At 50.3% G+C, this 21,026-nt stretch overlaps 1 protein-coding gene across 1 annotated transcript in view; it reads right to left on the bottom strand.

Annotated features, from left to right (window-relative positions):
• LOC146785406 (uncharacterized) overlaps positions 1-21,026 on the bottom strand; it is a 2,064,968-nt gene that overhangs the window by 47,570 nt on the left and 1,996,372 nt on the right. Inside the window, exons 34-35 of the mRNA XM_085634420.1 lie at positions 12,657-12,788; positions 12,179-12,358 (exon numbers count right to left, since the gene is read on the bottom strand). Of these exons, the coding sequence (XP_085490546.1) occupies positions 12,179-12,358; positions 12,657-12,788 (312 nt within the window). The remainder of the gene's footprint in view (positions 1-12,178; positions 12,359-12,656; positions 12,789-21,026) is intronic.

Here is a 21,026-nt window from a genome sequence, read left to right as displayed (position 1 = left end):
CGCGCTCCCGCTATATCCTGCAAGCCACTCCTATTCCCATCCGTGGGGAACAAGCAGGATTTAGTCCAGTTAACTCTGAGGCCAGACATCTCTCCTAACTCATGCAGTAAGGCCTTAGTTCCCAATAATTCCCTCTTTGTGTTTCCTAGGAACATGAGCAGGTCGTCTGCATACAGGGCTATACGGTGACCCTGACCTTGTGCCTGCAGACCCCAATAATACCTCCCTGTCCTAGCCTTCGTCACCAATGGTTCCATGGTCAATGTGAATAGAAGGGGGGATAGCGGGCATCCCTGAATCGTGCCCCAGTTCACCTCACAAGCTTCAGATATTACCCCTCCCGTCCTAACCCACGCTGTGGAGGACTTATAAAGTAAAGCCGTCCATGCTATGAAGTCATCCCTAGCCCACATCGGGTCATGACATGAAAGAGGTAGGGCCATTCTAAACTGTCAAATGCCTTCTCTATATCAATGGCAAATATCACAGCAGTGGCTTTGGGGTAGGAGTCAGCTTCGAGTATTTGCAGCTGCCAAATGTTTAAGGCCGTATTCCGAGTAGGAATAAAGCCAGATTGATCCCGATGGATTATGGTTGACATGTAGGGCAGTAGACGGGTGGCTAGGATACGACTCAATATCTTGTAGTCCGTGTTGAGCATAGATAGTGGGCGGTACGCCATCTTGTCCCATGCCGCTTTACCAGGTTTCAGTAGCGGAATGATAACCGCCTCTCTTGTGGACACAGGGAGATGGCCCAGGAGTCTCGGCCTGTTATACAAAGTCACTAAGCGCGGCGCCAACTACTCAGAGTAAGTAGAATAAAACTCGATCGGGAGGCCATCTGTTCCCGGTGTTTTATTCCGTGCCATATGCTTAATAGCCGCCCATACCTCTATTAAATCAATAACGCCGCCGATCGCCTCTGCTTGGTCATCATCCAGTTGTGGGAGCTGGAGCTCGCGCGTAAACCCCTCTAACTCATCCCCCGTCTTGACTGTCTTGCTCCTGTATAACTCCTTATAGAAGTCATGAAACAACTCGTTTATACTTCCCTGAGTGAAGCAAGCACCCCCCCGGGCGTCTCGGATCTCCAATATCGGTGAGCCCCTACACGATGGGTTGGCCAGCCAGGCCAACAAGGTTCCCGACTTATCCCCCTCAACATGTGTGCGGGTGATATAAGCCTTGTGATCAAAACATCTTAACCGCTCCACTTGCCCTGCCACTGCTTCTCTCGCCTCTTCCAAGTCCTGTTGCCGATCAGGCCTTTCAGGGCGAATTTTTTCGGCATCTCACACGCGTTTTTCAGCGTCTTCTACCTCTTCCAATAGTACTCTGCGCACTCCCACCACTTCAGCTATGCAATGCCTCCGAATCACCGCCTTAAAGGTGTCTCATTCTACTAACAGCGTGGAGGCCATCCCCCCGAAGTATTGGGTAATGGACGTACCCACCGTGTCCCGAAACACTTGGTCCTCCAATGCCTCTGGGCGCAGATGGCAGGTCGGTATCCGGGCCCAGATTTGCAACCAGCGCATCCGAAGCAATATGAACTGACAGCGTTCTGGCAAGATATTCACTACACTGCACACCAGCATGCACGTCCGGAGTGCATAACAAAGCGTCCAGGCGCACGTGATGGTCGTGCAACGCCGAGAAATAGGAATAATCCTGGTTGTCTGGATGTTGAGTCCTCCAGGTATCCACTAACCCCCATCAGACCCGCCAATTACGCCTGGCCTCCGCAATCTTATGAGTGGGGGCATTAGGGAGCGGGGGGTGGGAGCGATATAAAGTCACATCAGTTATACAATTAAAATCCCCTCCCAGTAACACCGACCCAGTAAGATAAGGTGCCAACTTCGTGGACAGCTGCGCAAAAAAGGCTGGTTGCTTTGTATTAAATACTTCCCAGTGCAATGTCACGCCCGTCCAGTTTCCCAAGTACCACTACAAACCTGCCCACCGGATCAATAAGCTTTTCCCTGCATTGGAAAGGCACCCCCGCACGTACCCCAACCAACACTCCCCGGGCAAAAGCAGAGTAGGTTGTGTAGAACAATTGAACTCGCCAGCGCCGCTGCAACGCTGCCCCTTCCTGTGCCTATAAATGAGTTTCTGTAACAGTGCAATATGAACTCCCCTCCGCATTAGATACGTATGAAGCTTTTATCGACGCCACAAAGAGTGCATGACCCGCACATTCCATGATAAACACTTCAAATCATTGGCAGAACCCATCCCAACTGCGTCCGGAAATCAACCCTGGAAGCTATTCTAGTGACATGCCTGGCCCTACTAACCCCCATTACTAAGAAGCAACCCCAACTCCCCCTCCCCAGGACAGCTACTATAGAACTAGTACCCATCCAGACCATGAAAACCAAACACTCAAAAACCTTTGATGAATTCAGAGGTGCTGGGGACAGCAGCTGGCTCAAGAAAACCCACATGCAATGCACATCAGCCCCAATTCTACTAAGCCAGTCTGGGCCTTTCACCAATCCGCCGCAAGTAGTACCAGTCCACTAGGTGCTAGCTTGCCACAATTCTGCATCCTCTTTCTTCAGGCAACGTTATCCGCTGTCTGCGGTGTTGCCACAGGCATCTGCTCCTCGCCAGTTTGGGATGAGTCCGAGTCCGATACAGCCTTTAGTGGTATCACCCTTCTCCTCTTCCGATGTAGGAGCTCGCACTTGCGCTAGTTCTACTACTGCCTGCAGCTCCGCCGCCCGCTCACACGCCGTCTGAGTAATCGTGGGTTTCTTCTGGGTCCTATTGCGAATGCGACGTCATGGTCGTACAGGTCTATGGGGCACTCGGTCGTGCATCTCTCCCAAGGCCTCAGCTCTCAGCCCTTCCTTCCTGTAGTTCTCCAGCCAGTCCCAAGCTTCTTGGGGAAGAGTCAACATTGTGTGCTGTGTGCTCCCATCCAGAATAATACGTAACCGGGCCGGGAACATCAGGGAGTACTGAAGGCCCTCCTCTCGCAGAACCTTCTTCACCGCTATATAGGAGGCACGCTTCCTTTGCACCTCCATCGTATAGTCCGCAAACAGCATGACTCTGGCATTGTCCACTGTAAAGGGGCCATCTGCTCTCGCTTTTTGTGGTAGTATGTCCCTGTCTCGAGAATGGAGCAGGTGGACCACCACCGGTCTTGGGGGGCCTCCCTGGGGCCAGCGGACTGGCTGGCACTCTATGGGCCCTCTCAAGCATATGAAAAGCAGTGAGACCCTCCGGTGCAACTACGTTTCTGAACCATGCCTCCAGGAAGGACACCATATCGCCCCCCTCCGATCCTTCCGGCAATCCCACTACCCTCACATTGTTCCTTCGATTGCGTCCTTCTTCATCTTCGGCTCTGCTTTCTAGTGTCGATACCCTATCTGTTAAGGCCCGCACTTGCTGCGCTACATCTTCGTGTGCTAGCCCTATTTCCGCAATGCTGAGTTCCGTTTTGTTGACCCTCTCAGAGTTTCTTGTGCTCGTCCCGCAAGAGGCCAAGCCCCACTGTTACTGTGCTGAGGTCCTGATGAAGGGTCGCCTTCGTATCAGCTATGGCAGCCAGGATCTGCTGTAACTGCCGCTGCACCGGGTCATCCTGGGCATTTTGCGCCGGCTCCTGCGTTTCTTCCTCCTGGTCCTGGGGGACCCCTGCCTGGTGGCCCTTAGGCTTGCCCATAGTTGGAAGGACTCCCCCCGCTCTTATTGTCTCAGTTCTCATTCGTCGACGAGCGCCCTGCAGAGTCACCGCCGGTTCTCCTCCCTACACAACGGGGGCTGTCGTCCCGTCGCTTGTAGTAGGTGTCCAGTCTCAGTTGTCCAGTAACCCCAGTGCAGCTCAGCCCACCAATGCCAGGGTCCAGCTCTCCCCCTTCTCAGATCCACTTTCTGCGCGGTATCCTCAGCAACGATATTGGGGATGTAAAACGGACCCTGTGCCGTTCCACTTTATGGGTATCCTGCATTCACACTCCGCCAGTCAGGAGGGCCAATCGATTCTGCTCCACAATCTTCAACTTCGCCGCCGGCGCCAAGGCTGCAAGCAGGCCTCTATCCGTGTCTCTCAGTAGACGATCCAGCGCCCCCCAATCCTGAGCCGGCCATCTCGCAAGCAAATCTACGATCGCCCAGCAGGGGCCCTCTCAGGGAGCAACCTCCAGGCTGTCGGTGCCCCAATCAACAGTTCCCCCCAGAGTGTGGCGTCGATAATTGTTCGGAGGCCCCTCAATGAGCACGGGACTCTTTCGCATCAGGGTTCCTTCCAGGCAGTCCAGTGGTCACTTCCAGGCCGCCTCAGACCACAGCAGCAGGCCCCGCTCTCCCGGGGGGCCGCCAGCACCCAGCTGCCTCGCTTCTGTGGCCTCCCAGGGGGAACTATCAGGCAATGGAATGTGGCTCCCAGCTGATTCCAGTCCGCGGGTCTCGATCACTGCCCAGGGCCAGGGTCAGGGGGTCCCAGCACAGTCCCATCAGGCCACCCTGCCCCGCGTACCTTCTTCAAGCCGTCCACTCACCCTTTTCTACCGGGTCACCAGTTCAGCAGCCAATATCAATTGGCAGCCCCGGTCCCTCTCCAGGGGTCCTGCAATCGCCCGCAGCCGTGTGGAGCACTCGCCTCTGCTCAGGGCGCAGCGCGCTCGCCGTTGTCAGCAGTCTGCTCCACGGCCCCCCCAAGCAGCTGGAAGGCCTCCGCACCACGGCAGAGGGGATGAGTCGAACCGCAGCCGCCCACCGCACTCCGATATCCCCACTCGCTGCCTGCTCCTCAGTCGCCAAACAGTTTCTATAGCGCTGCCTCTATAACAGCTGCTGGGCCTCCCGTAACCTCAACCCAGGGCTCAATTCTTCATGGCCGGCGCCGCGTCCACGCCGTCTTCCCAGCCGCCATTTTGTGGGCTCCCATCCTCTCAGGGTGATCCCTCGATCGTCGCTAGGATCTCAGCCAGGCTGCCCTCTCCAGTCCTCCCCACTAGCGTGGACTCACTGCAGAGGGCTTCGGTAGCGTGAAATACAGCTCCGGACCTCCGTTATATCAGGAGAATCGCGAGGCTGATGCAGAGCTCTCTGCTCACGTGTACGCACCTCTCTTGTCTCTTGTGTCTGCCCCGGCCAGTTAGTTGCGGATTCGGCGCTAGAGCCGTGCCCGGGTGTGATGTCGTGATCATGACGCGATACGCCTGGGGCGTACGCGTCAGGTCACGTGACTTGAAAAGAATAAAAGTAGGTCGCGCGCGTACGCCACTGAGGCTACGGCGGCGGACCAAGTAAAACCTCCACACTGTCCCCGCGTAATTATTTACACCCGCTAGGCCTGCAGTCACGAGCCGCAAGTAGAGCCGCGGAGGTGTCGCCCGACACCACAGAAACTGGCGACGAGGGCGGGCGTCCCCTCGCTGACGCGTGGTGCGCTGGTGTGGCGGCCGCGAGCACTCTTCTCGGCTCGCGGCGCTCGTGCCCCAGCACAGCGCGGTCGGCTGATTCGGCTGATTCCAGCACCCCCTGCGGCGGGCCTGGTGCGCGGAATGATCGCGCTACCCGGCGGCGCTGCCGGCAGAGTGCGTGAGGCGCGTGCAGGAGGTGCACGATCACCACGTGGTCCAGGCCTGGAAGTGGGCCGAGTTGCTGCCCCCACGGGAGTGAGCTCAGCGAGTGCTGCCCAGTGCACTACAGGAGGGGAGGCTATTTTTGAAGTTGACTGTGAGTACTGGTGGCTGAGTGCCTGTGGCCCCAGGTGGGAGGAAACCAAGATACACCCACATTGCAGCAAGGCAGCCCAGTTCCCCACTGTTTCACCCAGGAGAGTTGGCCCAATAATCAGGGGTGTGCCCGGTAGGAGAAATACACGCAGAGGCCCAGGGGGACAACGCACCGAGCTACACGCCAGCCATAGCCACGATACCGCCAATAGAACCCTTCATAGTGGAAGGGTCACCGTCTTCGGTTGCGGCAAAAAGGAAGGACTGGGAAGATCGGCTGCGCATATTTTTCGAGGCCACCAAAGTCCATAGGGACCAGAAGAGGGCAATGATCATACACCTGGGTGGAAAAGACATTCACAACATTGTCAAGACGCTCGTGGAAGCCACTCCCAAAACACACCTAACGCTAATAGCTGCCCTTAACGAACACTTCGAACCGATGGCCAACCGCGACTATGAGAGGTTCATCTTCCGACAGGCGCGCCAGCTTCCGGTGGAATCACTTGACACGTATCACGCTCGCCTAAAGAACCTGGCGGCTACATGTGGCTTCCGGGACGAGACGGAAGAAATCAGAGGGCAGATCATCAAGGGGTGCGCATCAGCCAAACTGCGAGAGCGCATACTGGAAGAGTCCGGGAAGCCATTGGCGGAAATCCTGACGATGGGTCGGACCAAAGAGCTGTCAAAAGCACGGGCGGCGCATATGGAAGCGGTTCTTCAAGCGCCAGTGAAGACTGAACCTGTAAATGCGGTGGCAGCGAAGCCCATGCAGAAATGGGGCAAGAAAGGAGCGGGAACTTCATCCCCAGAACAGCCAAAGTCGTGTGGATACTGCGGGGGACCACCGCACGCAGCAGCAGAGTGTCCGATGAAAGGGAAGAGATGCTCGGGGTGCGGGCGCTTCAATCACTTCGAAAAGGTATGCCGGTCAAAAAAGTACCGCAGGCCCCGCCGAGCGGCAAACACCATCAAGGAAGGAGATCCGATACCCAGCGACATGGATGACGATGAGGAAGAGGAGAGAGTGGTACACAAGATCCACATGATCGGCACCGCCACACGCAAAGCAAGACGCCTACGACAGTGTAACATCCGAGTAGGGTCGCAAGAGGTCACCGCAGTCGTGGACACCGGGGCTACCATCAACATCATGGCTGCCACCTTACACAGCACAATGCACCCGAAACCGGCCTTACACCCCTCAACGATAACAGTGTATGCATATGGCCAAGAAGCACCGTTGAAAATACGTGGACGGTTCAGGACTGTCATCTCCCACGGCACGCAGTCGGTTGCCACTAACATCTACGTCACAGAAGACGGCCAGGGAATGCTCCTGGGATGCCGAGCGGCCGAAGATCTGGGAGTGGTGACATTTGCTTTCGGAGTGCACCAGGAATCCATGCAGCACATCCTGGGCGAATTCGAGGAGGTATTCCAGGGGATCGTAAAATTCAGAGGGAAAGAAATCCATCTCCACATCGATCCAACGGTTCAGCCGGTTGCCCTACGACACCGGCGGATAGCGTTCCACCTAAGGCTGCTGGTGGAAGAAGAACTCAAGAAGCTAGAAGCGGCAGGGATAATTGAAAAGGTGTCAGGCCCCACTCCATGGGTGTCCCCCATCGTAGTCGCCCGGAAGCCCAAACAGCCGGGCGCGGTGAGAATCTGCGTCGACATGAGACTCCCCAACGTAGCGATCAAGCGGGAACGCCACATTACTCCCACGATAGATGATCTCATAGGGGAAATGGCTGGCGCCCGGTGGTTCTCGAAATTGGACCTCAGGTCCGGATATCACCAACTAGTACTGGACGAAGCCTCCCGAAATATTACAACTTTTTCTACACATGTGGGGCTCCGGCGATACACCTGATTAAGTTTTGGAGTGTCTAGTGCCGCGGAGGTGTTCCAGAATGTGATACAAGAACTGATTGCAGGAATCCCGGGGGCAATCAATGTCAGTGATGACATTATGATCCATGCCAAAACCATCCAAGAGCACAATGAACGACTGCTCCAAGTGCTACACCGGATACGAGAGGCCGGCCAAATGCTACACTGAGAGAAGTGCGAGTTCCTCTGCACCAAACTGCAATTCTTCGGATACACATTCTCCACGGAAGGGGTGAACCCCGATCCTGAGAAGGTGAGGGACATCATAGAAGCGGCTGCTCCCACCAATGTCACGGAGGTTCGCAGCTTCCTTGGGATGGTCAATTACTGTGGAAGATTCATCCAGGACTTGGCCAACCTGACGGCCCCCCTGAGGGAATTGACCAAGGAATCCACCCCGTGGAAATGGGGCAGTGAACAAGCCCAGGCATTTGAGAAAATCAAGGAGTCGCTCTCGGAAGCCACGACGCTGGCATTCTTTGACCCCGCCAAGCTAACCCTAATTCGCCGTGGATGCTGGTCCGGTCAGGCTGGGAGCAGTCCTCCTACAAAGGAAGAATCCTCAAGAAGAATGGGCTCCCGTGGCATTCGCTAGCAGATCCCTCACCGCGACGGAGCAAAGATACTCACAAATAGAAAAGGAGGCCATCGCGATTCATTGGGGGTGTCACCATTTTCATTTGTACGTGTACGGGAAACCGTTTGTAGTAGCGACGGACCACAAGCCACTGGTGTCACTATTTTCAGGGACCTCAACCAAGCCACCGCCACGAATTGAAAAGTGGATGCTGCAACTACAGAACTATAATTGTAAAATAGAATACCAACCCGGGTCCAAAAATCCGGCCGACTACCTGTCCCGCCATCCTCGGAAAGCTACAGCCCAAGAAATGGAGGAAGCCGCTGACACGGAGGAGTATGTAAGATGTGTCACTACTCGATCCTGTCCCATACCCATCTCCATGGCCAGTCTCCAGCAAGCCACCAGCCAGGATGAGTGTCTGCAGCGTGCCAAGGGAGCGGTCCGGAGCAACAACTGGAACAAGGCTAAGGAGGAGTGGAAGAGCTTGACAACCCTGGCACAACGGATAATGGACAGCTTGTACCATGTACGAGACGAACTCACCGAGGATGACACCGTGTGTCTGCTGCGAGGGCATCGGTTGGTAATCCCTACATCGCTAACACAGAGGGTGGTAGATCTGGCCCATGTAGGACAGCAAGGCATGGTGAAAACAAAGTCGCGACTCCGCACAAAAGTCTGATTTCCACTCATGGATGACCTGGTAGAAGCCACGGTCCGAACCTGCCCCTCATGTCAGGTCACGGGGGAAGCACCCGACCTGCCCCTGTCATCATGGAACCTTGGCCGAGGGTCCCTTGGTCCCGAGTGAGTGTAGATTTCGGTAGTCTTCCGGACGGACACCACACCCTGGTAGCCATTGATGACCACTCGAAGTATCCTGAAGTGGAGATACTGTCGGCACTCAGTGCAAATGAAGTCATACCTAAGCTTGAGAAGATCATGGCTACCCATGGACTCGTGAAAGAGATCAGGAAGGACAACGGATCCCCTTTCCAGAGTCAAGAATTTGCCACATACCTGCAAGTGCTGGGCATACATCATCGCCGAATTACTCCCCGCTGGCCGCAAGCGAACGGGGAGGCCGAAAGATTCATGAGGACACTTAATAAAGTAATACCGAATTGCCCATGATAAGGCTCAGTCCGTAGAGTTGCCCATATTCACTTTCCTCCGGAGCTATCGCCAGACACCTCACATGACCACTGGAGTGGCTCCCGCACATCTACTGATGGGAAGAATCGTCACTGACACAATCCCTCACCACCCGGAGTGGCGACCAGAGACTCCTGAGGACAGTGCTATTGATGCCCGGCGACGAAAAGCACATGCTCATGCCAGTACCCGGCGAAGAGCTGCTGTACCTAATATCCTCAGAGGGGACACCGTGCTCCTCAAGAACAGAGCGCAAGGAAGCAAATTCCCTTTGAACTTTGAGAAAGAACCGTGGACGGTGGAGTCCGTCAAAGGAACTTGCATTACGGCCACTCGTGGGAGGGAGAGAATAACCAGAAACGTATCATATTTCAAAAAGTACAACCCGCCGCAAGGAGAAGCAAGCCCCGAACAAGGGGGCTGCCCCTGTGACCCAAGGGGTGCGGAAGGCCGGGTGGAAGATGGTGCCACCGGAGGTGGAGCGACAGAGGTGGCCCCGGATAACCCAGAAGAAAATGACTCTCCATGGTCCTCGCAGCAGCGAGGGATGCCTGACCCCTCAATGAGCCCCGAGCGACAGTCTCACGAAACTGTGACTCCCGGTGAAGAGCCATGCGGAAGTCCCGGAGACTCACAAGGACGAGGTGCGTCGCAATACCATCTGCGGAATAATCCTGAGCCCTCCTGTCGTCTTAAGGACTACCTCACGTAAGACTGTTCCGTATATTCACGTTAAATTTGCACTGCTTGGGGTAAGAGTGAATATTGGGCGGGAATTGCAATGTCAGAAAGGTTTTGAAAAAAAATTTGGTTTTGTGTTTGTTGGGGAGGAATGTGATGTCGTGATCATGACGCAATACGCCTGAGGCGTACGCGTCAGGTCACGTGACTTGAAAAGAATAAAAGTAGGTCGTGCACGCGCGTACGCCACTGAGGCTACGGCGGCGGACCAAGTTAAACCTCCACACTGTCCCCGCGTAATTATTTACACCCACTAGGCCTGCAGTCATGAGCCGCGAGTAGAGCCGCGGAGGTGTCGCCCGACACCACACCCGGGTGTTGGTCAATGCCCCCTGCTTATGTGGGGCCACATTCCAACTGAAAGAGGGACACAGAGCCCTGATTTGGGGGAAGGACGGGAACCAGTAATAAGCATGCTGTCTATGAACACGGTCTTTATTTGTGCATTCATTGAGTTCACCAGGCGCGCAACACCCATTGGACTCAAAGGGCTTCAGCCCCCCCCCCCACCCCCCGTCGTGTGTGGCAGCCCGGGATGAGACAGCTTCCCGGGTACTCACACAGCCGCACCCGAGCACTTCACAGGTCTTTAAAAGACCATTTGCATGTTAATGAGGCCTTGCTGTTGTTTCACACCTTCTAAGCCTATTGCTTAAAGATTCAGCCCCCCCGACATTTTTTCTTAGCCCCTCCCCCCCCCCCCCCCCGAAATTTGGCTTTAGTTGCGCCTCTGGAGTTCACTTAGCATACATTTGAATTAGCTCTTCAAATTAATGAGTTGTTTGCTTTATTTATACAAAGCTAACAGAATATTTTATTTTGTATGTGCAAAACTAGCACGCTTTCTATTCTTTGCCGCTTAAGATGAAGCAGATTTTTACAATTCTTCTGCTGGATGTTAACGGCTGCAGCTATGGGGTACAACAATTCTACAAGATGACTTGCTAAAAATCTGGTGATCGCAATAGTGTGGTTCTAAATGCAAATTCACTACTACTAAAGCTTCAGAATGCCTGAAATGAAAGCACGGTCTCTGCTGGATGCTGTAAACACAGAGATCCAAACAAGAGCCCCACACAGAAGCAATACCGGGGGAAAAGTAAGTAAACCCTCCCTAATTAGTAAGAAAACAGAAACAGTTACTGGGGGATATACTGCCCATCGGGACGCTCAAATGGAGAAACACTGGTCTGCAACAGGTATGCAGGACTATTACTTGATTTGTACAGGAAATAACGCAATAATATGAGGCTGCCAGACTAGTAGGGGGGTCTAGACTGATCAGGGATGTACGATGGATAATGTTCTATGTCCTGTTATTCCTCAACACTGACGTATACATTATTAGACGTATACATTATTAGGACAATAATCCTCAAGTATTTTATTTATTAGTGATTAGCAGATAATACACACTAATCACCGGCGAATACAAGAGTTTGCGTTTCTACACATTCCAGGGGTTCAGGATAGGTTCCTTATCAACACCCTGTAAAATAAGAGCTTCCTTGGCCCATCTTTTGAATAAAAAAACAAAGAGGCTGCTATTACAATTGAGGGAAAGGGTTGGAAAATATCCATTTTCTCTGCAGAGGCAGAAGACTCATTTTGGGGGCTACGGAAGTCTACCGGCTGTGAAACACAAAAGAACAGGGGGGCATATTATCAAGCACGGCGTTAAAATTATCGCCGCTTTAGTGGCAGAAAACTGCCGCTAAAGCGGCGATTATGGGCTTGATAATATGCCGCAGAGAATTATAGAAGCCCATGTTGACACCAGAACATGGGCTTCTATGGGAATTCTCAAGGGCATATTATCAAGCCCATTATCGCCGTTTTCTGCCGCTAAAGCGGCGATAATTTTAACTCCGTTTCTTGATAATATGCCCCTGAGTTCCTTGACAAGAGATCAGTAACCAGGGAGGTGAGCACTTTGAAGGCCACAGTGAGATGGATGTAGGGAATCAATATACTTCCAGTGCTAAGAGGTAGGTTTCTTCTTCGGATCACTGATAGCTAATGGGACCAAGAGCGAGGGCAGTGAGCCATGACTGGTACACCGACAACGGAATATGGCTCCCTTCTGTTCTCACCTGCTCCTCCAGGCCCTTCACTCGCTGCTTGTAAGCTCTCTCCCGGGAATCGAGAGTGCGCTCCGACTGAAGCTGCGCACTGCGCACTCTCTCTGCCTCCAGCTCCAGGTCCTGTCGGTGCCGAGACGTCAACTCCATCAGCCGCTGAGTGTGGGCGCGCTCCAAGTCTGCCACCTGCCCCTATTGCAAAGGAGTGGAGTGTTGAGACGAACACATGACATGAGAGAACGTGGAGACAATGAAGAAACTGAAAAGTATAAACAGAAGAGAATGGCAGAAAGGAGGTTTCTTTTATAAACTACTTTTTTTATGATCTGCAGATACATGGGGGCAGCGAAAAAGATGTAAAAACAAAATATGAAGGTATATGTGAGGCTGGGGCTGCCTTGCTTATGTACTCCCTCTATATCTCGTCGTCTTAAGTGCATCCCCGCTGTTTACATACAGGTTTATCATCCTGTAGCACCTGTTCTCTGACCTGCAGCTGCTGGTGTTGCATCTGGGTTTCAGTCAGTTCCTGCTCCAAGGTGTTCAGCGACTGGTCAAGCTGCCTTCGCTCCACACTCAGCCTCATGGCATCGTCTGCTCTCCTGAGCTTCTCGCACTCCAGCTACAGGGAAGAAGGAAGACTCATCAACACAGCCATAAAGGGGTCTTTCACTCAAGAACGCCTTAACAAAGCTGCAAAATGAGGGATATACTCATCCGAGTTTCTGCAGTAGGCATGAAAGACTACCAGCCAGCACCATGCTTCTAGTGGTGTGAGAAGAGAAATGCCTACCAGTATGGAGTTAAATGATGAGACATCCATCCATCCAATTATCTATCTATCTATCTATCTATCTATCTATCTATCTATCTATCTATCTATCTATCTATCTATCTATCTATCTATCTATCTATCTATCTATCTATCTATCTGTCTGTCTATCTATCTATCTATCTATCTATCTATCTATCTATCTATCTATCTATCTATCTATCTATCTATCTATCTATCTATCTACCTATCTATCTACCTATCTATCTACCTATCTATCTACCTATCTACCTATCTATCTACCTATCTACCTACCTATCTACCTATCTATCTATCTATCTATCTATCTATCTATCTATCTATCTATCTATCTATCTATCTATCTATCTATCTATCTATCTATCTATCTATCTATCTATCTACCTATCTACCTACCTATCTATCTACCTATCTATCTATCTATCTATCTATCTATCTATCTATCTATCTATCTATCTATCTATCTATCTATCTATCTATCTATCTATCTATCTATCTATCTATCTATCTATCTATCTATCTATCTATCTATCTATCTATCTATCTGTCTATCCCATATATTGTCCCGTAAGCAAAGAAGCACATACGTTTTCACAGGTATGTGCATTCAATGACGTTGCCTATATAGCATTGTAGTAGATTTAGTCCTGGCACCTTTCATTTTCATTTAGGCAGTACAGTAGTATACACCCACCCTCGCTAAGTAGTGCTGACTTTGATTCTCACTATGGCCTTTGCGGGCACATTGGTGATCGTACTCTGCGGGGCAAATAAGTTGAACTATCAAGAAAGCGGATGTAAGCACCAACGTCTCAGTTTGCTTTGGTTTTGCTTGTGGGGACTTTGAAGCAGGAATGCTCTTGTTTTCCCTGCTCTTGTCGGTGTGTGCGCTTTAACTCCTGCATTCATCAGTGATCTTTCCATCGCCACACTTGTGTCTGCTCTCAAATAAAATGTGACAAGTCCAGCAAGGCTTGTGTACACATTTGCACTTCCTTTTCCGAATTTCAAGACAGTCTTTTGCATCCGGCGTGAATGTCTGTACCTGGTCTTAGGTCCACTCCCCTCTACATGCTTGTCTACCTGAATGAATGCAGCCCTTTATTGTATTCGTGCCTTTCTGCATACTGCCTGATTCTACACGCCCAGCTATGATTTGCATTGATGTAAATGGGTGTGTTACTGTGTGTCTGTAGCTGTCTTTTGTGTGTCCATTAGAGCTTGTGTGTGACTGTGCCAATGCTTGAGGATACGAATGCCTGAAGTTTTTTGTGTGCTAATGGATGTCTGTGCTTATCTGTGCGCGAATGCATGTTGATTTGTCTGTGTCCTTCTTTTGGTCCAGCCTAGAGCACCAGACACCCCCTTCCTCTTTCAGGTTCTTGTTCTTTCGATTTTTAGCACCTTCAGACCTGGTTGTTTTCAGTGAATAGTTTATCTTTGGACAAATTGTGCTTAGAGTCTACACTGTTCTTCCAGGCTTTCTCCCTTTGTCTCTGTTTTTCCATCTTTCTCTTTAACCTTCTCCCCCCTTTTGTGGTTTCTCTTTCCTGCTCTGGGTCAAAGTCTGATGAAGAAAAATAAAGTGCTGTTCTACAAAAACGAGTACTCTGGGCCCCACGTGCAACCCCCAGCTCTAATTAAGTATTGCATAAATGGTGAGGCAGCACGTGTACACTATAAACATACATTTTTTAAATTTGTGGTGAAGGTAGTACTGAAAATAGCAAAATTACATAATCATTAGATTTGTTGTGGAAAAATAAGACATTGACACAATGGAATGATATACGAATGGTCAAATCTCAATTGAAAATATTTTGATTCAAAGAATCCATAAAATACTTTTGAATTGGTTCTAAAAAAACATTAAAACGACTTAATTTGGTGACTGTGATTTGTCACAAACTACTAGAGAAATGAAGGCATTATTCAGTCAGAAAAGTTAGGAAGCTGCTTTAATGCATTTCAGGTTTAAGCTATAATTGTGGATGGTTGAAACTACAGAAAGAGCTAAGAGTCACATGCATCAAGGTAGGATTTTGCGAGTCCTTAATTGCGATTATTAAGGAATCGCGATTAAGGACTCGCAAGAGCCTATGCATGTAGGAATCGCTATAAAAATAGCGATTCCTAAACATTCTCCTTAACTGCGACTTGCAAATTGCGAGTGGCAATTAAGGAATGGCTTCCCATTCATTCCTAAGGGCTACAAGCTAAATGAAGCATTAGGAGAGACTCACAACCGCTTCTATAAGGTTCGCATTTTATTCACCCTTCGAGAATTGTTTTTTATCTTTTTATACTTTTCCCATGTGGTTCAGTGCCCCGTGGATTATTATGATCCTACACTTTCATAAAGAGCTACATCCATTTTTTAACTATACACTAAAAATGACAATTTTATTTCCAGCTTTTAATTACATGACCTCATACTCGATCCTAAGAGTGTACATATCATACGTTTTTCCCCATGAGATTTCCTTTGATAATTTCATCTGAGGAAGAGCTTTTGATTCCTTCCACCAGATGCTCTAAGAGTGCGCCAGCTAGCTCAGTAGTTTGTAGCAGAGGCCGCCCCCAAAGGGGGCCTCGAGGGCCGGCGCCATAACGGCCGCCAGAACCCACAGGGAACTGATCTGGTTTGCGCCGACGGGAAAGGCCGCACGGCGAAAAGCACCCGAGCCCCCCCTTCCCAAGAACAAAGGGAAGAGAGAAAGGGAAAGGGGGACATAAGGCGACGCTCCCCCATGGGCAGCTCACCTTTACATCAGGGAGCCGGGGGAGCGGCGCAAACGGATTTCGAGTCCCACCCACCCACACCTACAACAGCAGCGTTGCAGTGCTGACAGGGACGAAAGGAACTAAGGGTGCAACGATTGGCGATGGAGACACACCGGGCGGTGTGTAGGAGTAAGGCCACTCACTTTGGGATGCCTCACGGCTGAGTGAAGTGGTGCCACTCACTTTGGGATGCCTCACGGCTAAGTGAAGTGGTCCAACAAAGGGGGTAGGAAACGGCACTCGCAGCGCAGCCCCTGCCGGATGGCAGGGGCACAACAGAGTCCAACAAGGTAGCGAGCTGGGGCCTAACTCCGGGAAGAAGTTACCCCCATGCAATGAGAGCACAAAGAGAGTGCAAATCCAACCAAAAGGGACAGAAACAAAAGGTGTTTTGGTTTGGTTATGGAAACATACCGACCGGGCGGTGTGTAGAAGGAGTGCCACTCACTCTGGGATGCCTCACGGCTGGGTGAGTGCGCCTGACAACAAATCGGGGTAGCAAACGGAGACGGCACTCGCAGCCCAGCCCCCGCCAGATGGCAGGGCGCAGGAGGGACTAGCAAGGTAGCGAGTTGGGGCCTGGCTCCAGGGAATGGCTACCCCACACATGCAAAGGGGCGTGGAAAACAACAAAGAACAATCTAAGAGCTGTCAGGGTGATTTACGACCCTAGGATATGCAAATGAGCAAAAGACTAACCAGTGATTTATGGCCAGCCGATGATTTATGGCTGATGATTTATGATGATCAGGCAGAGTGATTTATGACAACAAATAATAGCCGTTTGGCTGATGATTTATGATGCTCATGCAGAATGATTTATGACAACAATGATGACAGATTTGTGACAGAATGATTTATGATACCCGATGATTTATGAACCCTGATTTATGATGTCCAAATGACACTGAGTGATACCCAATTTTGTGATAATGTATGATAATGATTTATGACCCCGACTCAGAGGAGGTGTCCAGGGGAGTTGTACAAATATGACATATGTAATGAGTAATAAAACTGCGACCAACAACCACCACAAAAACAATGACTGTTGGCTGTGTGTGGTAAAACAGATACATAAGTATGGTACGTTTCCTGGGATAGGCACAGTACAGCTGTTATAAGCACAGATTCCACACCCACCTTACTCATTCTAATCAGCTGGTCTGCCGCACAAGCCCATGCGACTCTAACACGCCTGCGCACACTGCACGAGTCCACGGTGAGGCTTCCCCCGGCTCACGCATTGAGTCCTGACCTCGACCAGACTCAAGACCCAGACAGGACCCCCTTGATGATCACGGATGCGAGCCGAGTCTTCATTCTTCTGGGCTGTGGCACTCGGCATCGTGAGCACTGTATACCTGCATCCGAAAAGTAAGTTTCTCCATATCACACAGATGGCTTCTAAAGACTCATGTTTTCCGATACGTACCCAACTGTGTTGCCTTCTTTTTCTACAACCAGCGGTTGATTTCCGTGAGTTCCTCTAAGAGCACCCTTGGGAATATTTCATGGTTTCTCTAGCATGGCATTTTGCCACTGTAAATGTATTCCTCTATGCACAAGCACATTTTTGCCTTGCCATTTCCCTTCACTAATCACCAGTAAATCATGTGCTTGGTACTTTATGGTGTTCCTGCCCTTAGCACCTTCATGTGGGGCTATACCTAAGTCTTTGGCCCTTTTTACTGCATCCTGGCTCTTACCATTGCACCTGAACACGTTTTTAAACTGTACAATTTTTTTTGTAATTTCAGCATGACACTGCACAATGCGTCTCTGCGTGTGTATTGCAGTTAGCGTCTATGTACAACACATAACTTGATACCAAAGTAAGACCTGGGTCCATACGACCTCTTTGACTGGTACATTTAAAAAAAAAAAATCCAAAGCAGTGGCACATACCCTTGCCCTATCCAGAAGAGGCCTAGAGTTGCAAGGCCGAAAAGCATAGACCATCTACTCCAGGGATTCGCCTCATACGAACGACAAAACAAAGTTACTACCCTGTCAAAGACCATTTCCAGAGACAAATGAAAAATTACTCTGAGAGCTGGTCTTTTTAGGCGCTTGATTTGGTGACAGTCCTCAGATCATGAATAATGGACTTGACCCTCCTCTTTTGTATACTTCATATCTAACAAGGATTGGGCTCGATACTCTTGTGTGGGATAGTATAACTACAAGTTAATTTGAAAAAAACGTTGATTGCACATCAATCTTTATGTATTTGTTATTGTACTTTTTTGCCTAAATCCAAGACACAGCAAAAAACGTTCTTTGACTCTGTATGACAGTTGCCTCTTTTTCTACAAAACAATGACGACTTGTTAATTATACACAAACGTTGTATGCAAAAGGTTTAATTAAGAGATGGATATGCCCTTTTCCGATAACTAATAATAAGTTATTTTTGGTATAAATTGTTTTCATTTATTATCCTTGAGCTTTTTGTTCCTTTATATCCTGCTGCGAGAGCAGGTCTGCTTTGTTTGGTAGGGTAGGAGGTGGTCGAGTGCAAACTGATCAAGGCACCAGCTCCTCCTCATCTAATCTGGGGTAAAAAGAAACAGCTGCGCCCCCCCTCTTCCTGCACTTTCTGCAGTTCTTTGGACTCAAGCTGAATGAGCGGGACAGACCCTGCGACCAGCTGAACTTGAAAGCATACCTGAGGGAATCATCTGGTGGGAAATGTATGGAACAAAACTGAGGGCATTTCCTTTTCTGGGCTGTGATGGAGAGATCCATTACTGGAAATGCCAATTTTGTTTGCCTCGGTCACTTTGGGGTGTGGCACCCACTACTTGTCCTCCAAGGAGAGACGACTGAGGGCATCCACTCTCATACTGAGGGAGCCAACGAGATGGACTACTAGCAGTGGTGGCCAGCATGGCTCGCGGATGGCAGGGCGGGTGTGGAGGGCGGCAAGGCGTGGGGGTGTCACAGGGGGAATTGGAATTAAAAAAAATAAAAAAGCTTACCATGAGGACGGGTCTCGTGTCTTCTCTGCTCCTGCTCTCTTGCCTCTTACTCTGTGATACAGCGCTCATCCAGGGGATGGAGGAGTGGGCATGTCCTCCATGCAGGGTGTAATGCAGCCTGCATGGAAAATGAGGAAAGTGTGCGTTACTTGTTACCCAACAGTCATTGCGCACTCAGGAGTGGGCAAACTACTCCTCCCCTGCTCTGAGAGCAGAGCAGCCCCGTCCATCCACCTGTCGCAAAGCAGGAGGACACGAAGCATAAAATGATAATAACTCTAAGTTATTATCATTTTATGTTTCCCACTTCTTAAAAGCACTGGGACGAGGCTCTTCCACCATAGGGGAGGCGACGCCCCTGGCTACTAGTGGGAAGAATACATCAAAGCTGCCACAACCGCCAGCTCCTTTGTAAAAACGTGCCGGGCTGTTGTCAGTATGAATGAGAGGTCCATTAACTGAAAGCACTGGGACCCCACCATGAACCTTAAGTAGCTCCTGCTAGTGGGAAGACTTAAAAGATGAAAGGAGGCATCCTGGAGGTCCAGGGGACACCAACCAATTTCCCAAGTTCAAGGCCCACAGGACCTGGCACATGGACAGTATCTTGAACTTTCCCTGAAAGATGAATAGGTTCACAAGGTAGATACCTGGGCTAGGCCTCAGGCCTCTGTCTTTCCTGGGGACCTCCTTGAGGTGACAAATGCATAAAGAACAATTGATGGACAGAATGCAGAACAATGTCATACATTCACCCCAGTACAGGGGTCTGGGCCTAAATCCATCGTTTTTTTGCTCACCATGCCATTCCAGTTTGTCTTTTGCTTTCTCGCCCTAAGTGCGCCAGGTATGCCCAGACGTGGGTCCTGGGCTCACTGTGCCACTGGAATCAAGCTATCCTGGCTGAAGAGAGGTGAAACCCCGAAACCGTTCCTAAGATGCTTGTTTGCAGTCCAGGGAGGTCCTGGCTTGGCAGTTCGGGCTGGACTGTTCCCATGTGGCACAGGGTCAAGACTGATTTGCATATGGCCAGGTCTAAACTGGGGTGGCATGGTGAGCAAAAGAATGATGGATTTAACCCAGATCCCTTGACTGGGGGTGAATGCATTCTGTCCATCAATTGTGTGTCTTTTGCTTTTCTTCTAGAGGCAGCTCTTCTATGGTGCCTTTGGCCAGCAAGGCAAAGACTTTCACCTCCATGATCGAGGCATGAGTTGGTAAAATGACTCCAAAGGAAGGAGAAGTGTGGTGTGTAAGGGAGGATAGGTAGGGTTGGCACAGCCCTGGGAGACCAGCTGCATTACCCAGTGCTTCATCCTGATAGCCTTCCACTGGGTGACAAACGGGAAACCCTCCCTCCGCCTCAAAAGCTAAGGGAGAGAGGAGTCATAAGGCTTTGACGGCAGCAGAGCCTGCATAGGATAGTGTGACTGGATCTAATGCTCCTGCAGGCAATAAACTATGCAACCCAAGGCATCACGCTTCTTGAAATCACTGTGTAGAGGAAAGGCAAATTGGGGTTCTGCACTGAAGACGATATTTTAAACAACCAGACTCTCCACAGGAGGACAAAAAGTTCAGGTTACCAGGAGCAAGCCTATGACATCTGACTATCTGCCTATAGTCTGGGTTTCTCCCATTCAATCACCATAGGGTCAAGGACAGCCTAATTGCTTCATAGAAGCTGTGGAGGATTGCAAGATTTCTGTTTGAATGTTAGACATCCGCTGCTTTCTGAAGGACTGTTGCAAGAGATGAAATCTACAAAGCCGGTTTAGTCAGGTAAGATGGATACTCCTGGTGGAATATCTAGTCCACTTGCATTTTATAAGTTCAAGCAGCTGTTGACGCCATTATGGTAAGGTGGCAGGAGAGGATCTGCTTCTGAACCATCTTTTGTGTAGCCATAGCCTTGATCCTCCATATCCAAGGCATAAGAACAGAAAATCTCCAGGCGTGCATACATTTGTACCCTGGGGAGGTTCTTGGATTATTCTTAAAATCAGCCTTGAACTTCTTCCTTGCCACAGGGATGATACTTTTCATTGACCAATGCTGAAGTCGGCTCTCTGGCTGGTATCACTATCAGCTTTGAAATTGGTACCAAAGAAGGGCCTGAGGGAACATCGACAGCGCCCTAGCCACTTTTGGTTTTGGCATAGACACCAGGGCTAAAGCCTTTGGAATGTATCAGGTTCAGAGCTACAGAGGTTGCCATGCGCACAGGAAAGGACTCCACTTTTGGGGATTAGACCAGATGGTTGCAAAGTCGCCCTGTAAA

This window comes from Triturus cristatus, chromosome 11 (assembly GCF_964204655.1).
Source record: "Triturus cristatus chromosome 11, aTriCri1.1, whole genome shotgun sequence".
In the NCBI taxonomy this organism is placed as follows: domain Eukaryota; kingdom Metazoa; phylum Chordata; class Amphibia; order Caudata; family Salamandridae; genus Triturus; species Triturus cristatus.
The sequence above is the reverse complement of the archived record's forward strand: the minus strand, read 5'-3'. Positions and strand labels throughout refer to the sequence as shown.